Source organism: Triturus cristatus, chromosome 3_2 (assembly GCF_964204655.1).
Source record: "Triturus cristatus chromosome 3_2, aTriCri1.1, whole genome shotgun sequence".
NCBI classification, from domain to species: domain Eukaryota; kingdom Metazoa; phylum Chordata; class Amphibia; order Caudata; family Salamandridae; genus Triturus; species Triturus cristatus.
This window is the reverse complement of record NC_140584.1, coordinates 657,879,201-657,891,783: the sequence shown is the minus strand read 5'-3', so window position 1 is coordinate 657,891,783 and position 12,583 is coordinate 657,879,201. Positions and strand designations below refer to the sequence as shown.

Below are 12,583 nucleotides of genomic sequence, written 5' to 3'. Positions count from 1 at the left end.
TGGCTGATTTTGTTTACTTGTCAGACCCTAGTACAGTGCACTGAGTATGCCCAGGGCTTGTAAATCCAAATGCTGCTAGTGGGCTTTCAGCACTGGTTGTGCCACCCACAAAAGCAGCCTTGTAAAATGTGTCTCAGGTCTGCCATTGCAGAACCTGTGTGCAGTCTGGTACTGCCATGCTGACTGGGCAAGTGCACCCACTTGCCAGTCCCTAAACCTTCCCTTTTCTTCATATCAGACACCCCTATGGTAGGCCCAAGGGCAGGATGCATTGTAAGTATTAGGTAGGACATGCCCTGGTGTGTGTGGCATGTCCTAATAGTGAATTACAGCCATTTTCGTTTTTCACTATTGCAAGGCTACCTGTTCTCCATAGGCCAGAATGGGCACTTAGATTATTACATTTTATAATCCTAACTGACTCAGGGAACATGGTAGAAATTCGAGTTTAGTATGCCTGAACTCAGAATGATAAAATACATCTTTTAGTGAAGTTGGTTTTAACATTCTGTGTTTGAAAATACCACTTTTAGAAAGTAGGTTTTTCTTGTCTAACTATCAAAGCCTGCCTCTGCTAGGTTATGTATTCCTTGTCTGGAGTTTGAGTGACAGGGCTGGGGGATAGCAGGAGACAGGGTGAGTCCGCCCAGTGGTGAATAGAGAGATCTGCATCTAGATGGGAGGGAGGAGTTGCACCTGGGACTGTGCCTGCCCCCCACAGTGCTGGCCCCACCCTCTGTGGTGCGTCTGATGTCTCTGCCCTGCACTGTGAAAGGAGAGAAGGAATCATGCCAACAGAGTGCCCCAGGCTGTGCCTTTCCTCCACAATGCTGGCTCCACCTCCTGTGGGGCATCTGATGTTTCTGCCCTGCACTGTGAAAGGAAAGAAGGAACATGTTAACAGAGTGCTCCAGAACTGGTTTGGACTAGGCAAAGGCCCCTCGGCCCTCAGAGGACAAAGGATTTTGGGGTATAAGTATTGGGACCCTGATCCCAAGAATTTAGATCACTTTTGGAACAAGAAGAAACCTTTACGGAGGAGCAGAACTTGAAGAAACTGCTTGGGGGATTGGCCTGCAGTGGTTTGCCTGACTGCCAAAGGAAGGAGAAGAGACTTTGTGTGCTTATTTCAACTTGTAAGGATCTCCAAGGGTTTGAGAGAAGAGCTTGCCTCCTGCTGAAGTCTCAGGGACAACAGACTTCAACCACCAGCTCCCTAAGAGTTCTTTGGAAGTGCCTGCTGCTGTTTTGGGCCTTCTGAGGGACTGCGTGTCGCAAGGAGCTGGAAGCGCGACTCAAGAAGAAGAAGCGTGTCGCTGCTGCTGCCGTCGTATCTTGGATGTCGCTACTGTAGCTGTCGCATTGCACCGCATCGAGAGAAGTGTGTCGCAACGCCGAAGAAGTGTGTCGCCTTCGCAGCCGCTGGGACTGTCGCATCGCACCGCATCACGAGAAGTGTCTCGCATCGAGGAAGAAGTGCGTCGCTGCTGCTGCCGTCGCATCTTGGATGTCTTGTCTGTAGCTGTCGTATTGCACCGCATCAAGAAAAGCGCCTCGCATCCATGGAGAAGCGTGCCGCCATCGGAGCTGCTGTCGTCACATCACGGAACAAGGGTGTCGCCCTTGCAGTTGTTACATTGAACGAAGCGTCTCGCAACATCGGAGAAGAGTGTCGCCGCCAAAGCCGTTGTATCACTGGACAAGGGTGTCGCCGCTGCTGCTGACGCATCGACCCGAGATCTCTCGCAACATCGGAGAAGCGTGCCGCATCAGGAAGATCTTCACGTCTTTATTTCTTTGCACCAAACTTTCATCGCATCAACATCGTTGCAACACTTTCGTTGCCCTGCGTGTCGCATCTAAAGGTACATTAACTTAAAGTGTCACATTTAAGAACTAAAGAGAACTAAGCTAAATACTACAGTTTTAAAGTAACAGTATTGTGAATTTTTGGCGTTTATGGTCTTGTGGTAATTCTATATAAAGAATACTTATTTTTTATATAAAACTGGTGTGGTGTCCATCTGTAGTGTTGTCACTTGATTACTGTGTGTGTTCATAAATGCTTTACACACTGCCTCTGAGATAAGCCTGTCTGCTCGTGCCAAGCTACCAAGGGGATGAGCAGGGGTTATTTTAGGAGTGTACCCCTTTACCCTGACTAGAGGCGAGGGTCCCTATTTGTCACAAGTACCTACCTGTGCCAACTAGAGACCCCCAATTCTAACATTGAGCACTATGCAAGATTGAGGGACTGGTTGCGTGGTTTGCCTGTGAGTCCACAAAGGAGAAGGAGAGATCTATCTGAGCAGGTTGTAGTCAGTTAACTCCTTTGAGGATGGTAATATTTCAAAGGATGAATTTTAGAAAGTAGATGAAGTAGCCTCTCGGGAGCAAAGTGATAGTGCACTCTAACCGAGAGCGAGTGATTGGTATATGATATATTTTCAGCACCGGAAGTTATACTTTGAGCTATTCTGGAATTGTGGATGGGCTAGAGGACATAATAGCAAATCCAGACTCGCTGCCTTAGCTTTGGCTAAATAAAGCCTTGAAAAATTAAGTGGCTGTACCTGGCATGGGCGCAGATCCACTGATCGATGATTGCAACTCCGCCATCCTTGTACAGTTCCAGCTCCTCCCATGTGGGTTCAAAGCGCACCATCTCTGGCAGCAGTTTCTTCAACTGTTCTACGTCTGCAAGTCAAACATATAAAGTACATAAATCAGAAAACAAAGCATTTTGCTCTATTCAATTTAGTAGTCAAAGAGGGGATGGAAAGCGGCCTCTGCGGGTACAACATAGTAGTAGTCATGCAGGCCACCACTCAGAGCCCACTATAAAGGGCATTCAAAAAGTTCATGCTGTGCTTAACTAGATTATAACACACTTGAAAAGTAAAATGGAGCAATTAACCTGGCTTACACATAGCAATATCAGTGCAAGGAAGATGAGAGCAGGGAAGGCCTTATTTCTCAGACCCATGCTTTTTTAGGGCCCCACTTATGTTCAGAAACATTTATTCGAAGATTTTAAGGCAAGCCAGCACTGTATAAATGACCAGGCAGCTGACACAGCCAATACCGGTAATTTGCAGCCGTATCTGCCTTCTCTTCACCAGCATGATTTCTTTTTTAAATTACAATAAGATCTTCATCCTAGGTGGGAGCCCATTGAAGTTGTTCACCCAGGCTCTGCAAAAAAGTATTAAATGACTTACTTAAACCCACAAGTTAGGCTTGTAATAAATACCCTTCCTCCACGCTGCCCAAAAGCAGACAATGCCTAGTTTATCACGAGAATATCTATAAAAGGCACACCAGGGTACCTGTTAATGTGATGTGGCTATGTTTGGGAAATGAAATAAATCTCTTAGGAATACTTGCAGTTGACAGCAACCCCTGCTCCCGTTTGCAAATAAGCCTGCTATCCATTACTTTCCGCAAAGATACACACAGACACCCACTCTCTCAACATACAAGTTGCTTTGCTGTAGTAAACACCTGCAGTACTTTCTTAAAAAATGTAAATCACAGGTAGAAGCAGAACCAACAATTAAGAAAAAACTGAAATCATGCATACCCTACATACATGAGACACAAAGGCATTTAACATATGCAAGAGCCACAGAACACACAGGATTCCATGTTTCCAGCTTGTTGTCGCGGAGTTATTGATAACATTAAGTATGAAGACCATGGAGCGTACACTTGCTGTGGACAGCGTTAAGTGTGCGAGTAACAGCCTTAAAGCAGACAATCTATTCCAACATACCATCCGAGTCAGCATCAGTTGCTACAAATACTTTTTTCAAATTGTGCTTCTCCAAGAGTGTTTTAATTTTCTTAGCGGCTCCCTGCAGGCTGGGGACGTCTGTCCGGTGTCCCCAGATAAAATCTTTTCGGCGGAGATGAACTCCAAGATAGGGTCCACCTAGGGCACTGCCCAGCTTTACCTAGCAGAAAGAAAAATACGTCATACTTGAGCATTAAATTATTATTATTAATATTACTATTTTGATGCCGTTATTTTTTTCATGGAAATCCAAGGAAATCCAGTGAAGAATAACAGAAACATTGGTAACATGTTTAATTTAGCTATTCTGCAAATAATGTTCTCTCGACAGTTAATTGCTCCTCCGCTGGTCAGATCCCTTGTGTGTAAATTGTTCTTGGGCACATTCAATCCCTGCGAAGAAAATGCTAAAACCTGAATAAGCGGTGTCACTTTCGCCCAGGTGCTCGCTATCCGTGGTTCCACCTCAAATACTAAAAATCTCAAAGTCCTGAAATTGGATTGTTCGCCCTCACAAACGAGGTCTGCCGAGGATTATAAAGGCACGGCAACATGAAATCATTTTTTATCCAAATCTCCAAGCGCAGAAGTTTAACAGAAAAAAAGTAAGCAGCACCTGTTTAGGGCCTTCCCTTCATGGCACACATGCAAAAAATTTAAATCCTTTGAGGGTACAAGCCTCTTGCTGTAGAACCACTTTTAGACACATGACCATTACGAAGTCCAACCACCAGCGTTGTGTAGGACACTTACGCTGCACACCTCTGGCAGACAGAAGTTTTCACATTCTTTTTCTGCTGTGGTGCAAGTGAAATCAAGCAGTAGCTCAACACAACGACATCAGCACACAATTTCTTAAAATGCAGATTGTCATGTGTGGAGTTTGTAACATTTGTGAGGCCTTGTTAAAATGCTGCTTTCAGTAGACTATAGTGTTCAATAGGATTTGCTTCCCCTGCAGTTAATAGATGCACTGCATCATGCACAAGTAGCATACAAAGACTCTCTTATATGATGTATTTTTACATTTATGGTGGCGCTACGCTCTGAGAATTTTTCCACGGCAGTGTCGAAATATCAGCAGTTTTCAGAAAAAAAACATATTCTGGTCAGTGGAGTCATCTGAGAAATGACAAACATAACGGCTCTGGCTCTGCTTGGTCCCTGAAATGAAGGTGAAATCATTCCCTGAAGCCACCCCTACAAAGAGAGGCGTCTACCTGAAAACAAATACGTATAATTTGTTGTCCCCCTACAAGCCTTTAAGAGCCTGAAGTGCAAAAACAGTCTTTTTTTTTTTTTAAACAGACGTTTAATTACAATTGCTTCTTGTAAAGAAAAAAAAAAAGATGTATTCAATTTAGAGACCAGATGGTATACATTTTTGCTAATGAGGACATATCACAAATAGCATGTACACTGTATTTAAAAAAATACCCACCATCTGAATTTGACTGGCTTCACATTTGCAAAAGTGTTTACGTGCATTAGTTGCAAAACATTTTGATAGCACTCTTTACGCCTAGGTGTTATATGAAAGCACACGCTTTTTAATGACCACAGAAATATTACACAGCAGCAAGAAACACTTCCCCTAACTGTGAAACCACGAGGACGGCCTGAGTGGTGCCATATGAGCATCCTCAAAAGCAGAATAGCTGGTCATGTGAATGTACACAATAGCAGTACATCTAGCAATCATACCAACATACATGTGGTAACTGCAATTGACCATTTGAGTATTGCAAGAGTGGTACCTCTGACAGACCACACAGACACACAAGAGAACATTTCCAACTGACCATACAATAATATACGCGCACAGGTCATTCGAGTAGACAATAAACCAAGTAACTAACAGTGCGGCATTTTACTAATCAAAGAACATAAATAAGAGTTCTAACTCTGAAAAAGCATAGAAAGATGCATACGAGTGGCATACATCGATAGGCAAGAGGTGCATACCTAAGAACCATAGCAATAAATCTGATTAGGGCTCCTGATGGACAAGAATATTCCGTAAATGTGCCTCTACCTAACCCTGACACAAGCACTGTCAAACAGTAACCTTTTACTGACCACACATGGAAAAGCAATTCTAATGACTTGCTTGGAAGGTACTAAAAGCCTTACCTTCATCTCTTTCCATACTTCATTGTAAGGTGTTTTGTCCATGTCATCATTGGAGTCCAGATACTTAGCTCGAAATTCGTCTCCCACCACTCGCAAGTGTTTGGCAAAGACCATGCTACGTCGGGTCTGCAGGAATGGCAAGAACATTGAGTGAAGACAATTCTGGGGAGCTCCCTGAAAGCTTGAAGCAAAAATGCATTGAACAGGAAAAGTCTTAAGAGCAGCACATACAAGACACTAAGCTCCTCAGCACTTTTAAGAACAAGAAGCACTGAGCAGAGTTTTCACAGCAGCCTGTGCAAAGGTGGTGATCTGCAGCAGTGCTCTGACAGCGATCTTTACTTTAAAGGGGGAATGGTCTAAGCATACAGTGGAGGAATGGGAAACAACCATCTACACAGGCTGCACAGTGAAAGGCAGCAGCAGGGAAGACATTCGAGAAGTCATTTTAAAGTACATTGGTTTGTTACAATGTTTTTAATTCTTTTAGTGTAAAAGACACACTACTTTAACGCCATTTTATTGTTTTTTTTATTATATTCGTGTAATTAAAAAAGCAATATGGTCCAAAAACATCTGAGGCAAGTTCAGTCACATACATCAAATCATGTAGGCATACAACCAGGTTTACATCATATGCGTTTCTTATACCTAGCTGTAACGCATCCTTGGGCGGGTTCATTGTATTACACTTAGGATTGGCAGCAATCCATCCCTCACCTATTCCATTCCCTATACTGACCTCTTATCCATTATGTTTCTTAATTTCTGTGGAAAACCTCTACTCTCATACACATACTTTTCAGTCATCATGAACCAGTCCATGTTATTTTTTAATTCCTGTATAGTTGGTGTTTTTTTTCAGCCCTTCTAATTTTCTAGCTAATTTCTTCATTGCCACCATAAGCACTATATCATAAAATATTTTTGGTGTTTGGGTAGTATATCGTCTATTCATATGCCCAATATCACTGTTCTATAGGGGTATTACTGGTCTGAGTCCCATATTCCCCCCATGCACTGGTTAACCTCTTTCCAGAATTCAAAAACTTTGGGTCATTGCCAGATAATATGATAAAAGGTACCTGGTTGACACAGTTTCAGACATTTTTGTTCACTAGTCCCACCAAAGCTGGTCATTTGTGTTCTTGTCGTGTACTGTATGTGGTATCTTTAATTCTACCAACTGGAATCCAGGATCATATTGCCACCATTCTGGGGTGTCTGTGCGCCTCTTCCCACTCTATGTCATCAATATGCCCTTTGTCTTTTTCTCAATGTCACCACACATTTGCCAGTGTGGTAGCATTGCTGCCAACGAGCATTCTACTTTTCTGAGATTTCACCTCATTTTGCATCAAAGTAGTTAGTAATTTATATTCTATAGAGGAAATAACTTCTATGTCTTCAATTGTTTTTCAGCGCTAGTGTATATTCCAATAGGATTTACTTGTATTTTTGCACATTTGAGAACTCATATTCACTATGAAGCTCTTCAAATGTTTTTAATCTACCGTGTCCCCCCTCACCCCCAGTTTCCTATCTTAGTGATACTTATAGTATTCCATTTTATCAATCCAACTTGGTATATTACTTCCTTGAGTATTCCACTTTCTCAGAGTAGGGTCTCCAGTCTCTTCCAACCTATCTCTGCCATGGCTATATGTCATTCCTTAATAACGGACTTTGTGTGTCCTTGTAATTGCCAAGGGATTTTAGTGACATACTGCCAGGGCACATATTCACATGGGCCTATTGCATCTCTGTCAAGTCTGAAAGAGGCCTCTTGCTGAGCTGCAAACAGCCAAGCACTGATTATCATTACATGAGAAGCCCAATAATATTTTCCCAAATGGGGTAGCACTATCCCACCTTCATACACTGCGTTCCTTAAAGTCCCCTATGAAAATCTGGGCATCTCACAGTAGGGCGTGTGTTATTGTATCCGTCGAAATAAGGCCTTAGGTATCCAAAATGGCATGCCTTGTAGCACACGTACAAGCGGCTGCAATTTTCCAAGTGTCCCAGATGATGTCTAAATATTGTAGGGATCGATTTTTAGTTTAAGTCTATAAATAGATTGACATCTTTAGGAATAAGTACTCCTAGATATGGGCATCGCTATGTCCTCCTTTTGAATTCCTCAGTCAACTGTTACCTGATAGATTTTTCCTAGGTCACTTAAAAACCTGAATATTGGCCATATACTTGGGAGGATATGCAAAAGTCGTTCTGGACCTGCCAAATGTAAGAGTTGGTCATCATCAGACAGAGACACGCGGTCCGCCCAATCTTCTGTCCATCTAAGCCCTCCTATTAAGAGGCCTCCCCTTCTCCAGCAAACCAGTGGTCCTATCACTTGTGCAGAGTTGGCCTTGTGCCCCTCTTTAGCGGAAATGCCCTTGACACTAACATTCACTTCCTAGAGGCTTTTTATAGAAAAGTTTAACCAAATATACATTTTCCAGATTCCCATTCTCTGGAGTATTTCAAATAAGAAGGGAGATTCTACCACAGCAAAGGTGTGTTCAGGGACTAATGACAAGACCACTGCAGGTTCTCTCACTCTGCATGCCCTTTCCACTAAACAGTGCAACCGTCTGAAGTCGTCTCTTGTCGATCTTGCTGGCATGTAGCCTGACTGATAAGGATGTATGAAGCTTCCCACCACCCTGTATAATCTATTTATAAGTAGCTGTGCTATGATTGGCAGTGAAATGGGCCAATAAGAAGAGTACTCTTTGGGGTTCTGACCTGGTTTGAGTATTATAGCCACTGGAAGCAGGGTTCCTTCTTCACCTGCCTTTTCATATACGGTTCTCTATGGTTTTGTCAAGTTACTAGCAAATCTTTTAAATATTTGTGCCAGCAGGTAGCCCATTCGGGCAATGGGTTTACCCACTCAAGCTGCACTAATGCATCCTATATTCATCTGTAATAATGTCCGCCTCCAAGGCGTGCATATGTGCTATTACCAGTCGTTGAAAACGCACGCCCCTTATAAATACATCCATTGAGAAATTCTAAACATCCAAATGCTAGCAATAGCATCTTAAAGGAATTCAGCAAACACATTAGCAATTTTTGCGCTGCCCATCATCTTTTTTCCCCTCTCATTCACCACCATCTGGATCCAGCTATTGCCCTTTTCAGGTTTACCAAGTAATAGTTTCCCTGTCTTGTTCCCTACATCAATCCCTTTTGCTATGGTAGATATATATTATTAGCCTCATTTTCTAAAGTCTTGCTACATTGCAATCTTAACCTTTGTCTGTGCCTCCTCTGTCGATAGGCCTTGCATCACCAGTCTTTGAGAATCAGAATGTCGGTCTGTGTCTTCTTGCAATCCTCAAATTTTTCATTTTCTTCTCCACTACTTGTGATTTCATCTGTACCCTCACTATTGTTTTGTATGCATCCTATACAGTTGCATCTGATTAACTGCTGCCCATTTTGTCTTTCAAAATATTGTATGGTCTGTTTAATTGAGGTCATTAGCTTCTCATCTTTTAAATTGCATTGGTTAAGCCTCCAGCCCTCTGCCTTTACCACCCTCACAGGCAACAGAGTGATTCTCAATGTGAATGATCCGACACGCCCTCGCTAGGAAAGTTGCATTAGTGAACCTTATAAGACCTTGGAGCTGGTGAAGATAGATGATCTAGTCTAGCATGTTTTTCATGGGTCTCCGAATTGAATGAAAACTGCTCAACTCCTCTATCCAGTTTCTTCCACAGTTCAAAAAGTTAGAATGCTGACACAAATTTTCCCGGCCAGGTGGTTCCCTCGGCCAGCCCCCTACTCTTGCTAGTTCTGTTCCACCTCACATTTATAACTAAAATTTAAATCTTCCACCAATAGCACTAGATCTACTTTGAGCAATAACAACATATTTTGCAAAGGCAAGTATTCCAAATTTGTAATACACACTATCTGGCAGGACTGACCCAGCCAATAACGGCAAAGCACAATGCAGTGATTGTGAGTTCTAGAAAGATTGCAGATTTTGAGCTACAACACAAGCATCAGACACAAACATCAGAAGGTTATGGGGCATGTGCAGCAATAGGTATCATAAAATGCAATGTACTAAGCAGGTCTTAAGGGGTCGTAGCTGAGCCAACAGTACACTTGATCCAATTAGCATATGAAAACAACATGAACAGGCAATGTGTAATCCCAATAAACACACCTGAATCTTGAAATCCTCAGGCCTGAACTGGCCGTAATGACTTACATGACTTTCAAAAATATCCAAAGGTGGTACAGACAAGGGCGGAAGAATTGCCAAGTATCTCTTATCCAATAACAACCCCAGCTAAAGGTAGGGTGAGTGGAGAGGAAAAAGATATAGGGTAATCTTCACAGAGTTCATCAGGAAGAACAAGACCATATTCTCTTGAGTCATTTAATTCTCAATGCTACAGCATGATGCTCAGTGTGCAAGTGCGGCATGCCTTTGAATTTTGTGAAAATAGGACTCAGCCTTTGTTGTTTTCCCTGGGTTGACAGCATAAAATTTGATAGTCACAAACGGTTATGAACCCACCGCATTCTCCATGAAATTAGAAGGGAATGTAATTTAAAATAGTTCAATCTAGGAGAGGCCGCAAGTGCTAAAGACAATCCCCATTCCTGAAAATACTTGGACGGATTATATATCCCAGTTGTATGTGATATCCTCATGACCCTTCGTGTGGATGAGGTTTGGCTCTTGGGGAATGGTGCCCCTTCTGTGGATTAGATAGTGGGGCTTATAAAGAATGCTAGAACTTCCAGCGCTTTGGGGTCTGACGAGGTTCCCACTGCGGTGATTAAAAAGGAGGCTGTAGCTTGGGGATTTTTCCTTGCCCCGCTATTTAACTATTGCTACCATTCAGGGAAAATCCCCCAGTCATGGAAGGGCAGTGTCATTGTACCGTTGTATAAGAAGGGCCCCAAATCCTCCTTGGCAAGATTTAGACAGATAGCATTGGTGGATGCCTCTGGCAGATTATTCGCAAAGAGCGTACTTTGTCATTTACAGCAGTAGGCACAAGATCAGATTATTATTCCTCCGGAACAAGCTGGTTTTAGGATGAATCATAGTAGCCACTATGAACCTAACTCCTATTGGCTTACAGCTCATCTAGTACCCTTGTGAAAGTATGCTGAAGCCCGGATTTTTGAAGATGAATATTTCCAAAAGCATAGTCTTGATCTTTCGCAAGAATAAGTCAAGACTAAAGAGGATCTTTAATTGGTATTTGGGTACTAATAAACTTGAAATAGTGGACGGGTATCTTTATCTCGGGAAGCTTTTCTCCAAGAACGGTGGGAGGGGGATACTGATCACACAAAGCTTTGTGTGAGCAGAGCTCTCTCTCAGCCCAATGCCCTGAATAGATTTTTATAAACATTTGTGATAAACGTCATTTTGGGCATGTCTTGTCAGTCTAGAAGGCCAAAATCCCCCCTTCTTTGTGCTATGCATGCAAAGTGCTAGAGATGAGTTATTGGCACTCTTTTGAGGGGATTGAAGGTCGAATATTTCAGCAGATAGGCATTTTGAATACACTTGCAACCCACCATGCTATGCACCTGGAGTTTGGCTTACTATCCTCTTAGGCTTTGCCCTGCTGAAAGAAGTGTGTTCTTTAGGTCTTTTAAGCAGGCTAACAAAATGTTTGCGATTGATCTGAATATAGATTCTTTAATTCCAAGTCTGCTCTGAAGAGCTTAAAAAGGGTACTGTGTCTAAAATATTTGGCCAGATATACTAGTCAAATCGGCGTAATCAGGAGGTGCAACAGAGTAAACCTCAGCCCTATTTAAAATGGAATTTTCCACATGGGATCAGAAGGCTGATCCTATTGCTGTGACAGGATCTACTCCCTGAACGTGTGATTACTGGCATTTGGGGCAAAATCCTGAAAAAGGACAGAAGATGTGAGCTGTGCCTAGGGCCTCAACCACGTATTGTGTGTCCTGCGTTACAGAACGTTTGTTCCCATTTTTATGGCCTATGTTTATTAAATATAACATACATTCTGCTTTGGAGGCTAGTAAATTTGTAGAATTTCCTTTAAATGAAATTATCTGGAATAAGATGTATGGATTTTTAAAATCTTTTTTGAATATCTATTAGGGCCATGGAGCAGGTCAATCAATGTCTGGTGGATCACTGGTGCGTGTTCAAAACTAATGCAATGTCCCCCCAAATTATCAGATTACAGGATGGTCGAGTCCAACAAACACTTTATTTTTTAGACTTTCATTGTATTTACATTAGGGCTGTAGCTCCTCATAGGTGGGAGTACATATTCAATGTTAATGTTCGTCCGGAATGCTCTGATGGAGTGGGACGGAAGGTCCTTTTTAGGTCGAACCTAGAACAGCGCATGTGCTGCTGCTCGACTTTTAGTAAGGGGCTTTTCAAAGTGCTACACTGTGGCCTAGAGCTTGCGTGCATGTGCGCAGGCACACACTTACGAGCAGAGGCGCCATATGGCTTTCCTCTCTCGTCATGGGTCATCAGCTTTCAAGATACGAGAGCTTTCTTTCACATTCCTGAAGTCGATAGCTTCCTTGTTACTCTTTGTTACTACAACTGTCCACAAGGTGGTGGTGTTCCCACAGGTTTGTTTTATCATCTTTTGTTCCCACTAGCCTAAA

At 42.6% G+C, this 12,583-nt stretch overlaps 1 protein-coding gene across 1 annotated transcript in view; it reads right to left on the bottom strand.

Annotated features, from left to right (window-relative positions):
• POFUT2 (protein O-fucosyltransferase 2) overlaps window positions 1-12,583 on the bottom strand; it is a 133,162-nt gene that overhangs the window by 31,418 nt on the left and 89,161 nt on the right. The window contains exons 6-8 of the mRNA XM_085648615.1: window positions 5,930-6,055; window positions 3,776-3,956; window positions 2,574-2,697 (exon numbers count right to left, since the gene is read on the bottom strand). Of these exons, the coding sequence (XP_085504741.1) occupies window positions 2,574-2,697; window positions 3,776-3,956; window positions 5,930-6,055 (431 nt within the window). The remainder of the gene's footprint in view (window positions 1-2,573; window positions 2,698-3,775; window positions 3,957-5,929; window positions 6,056-12,583) is intronic.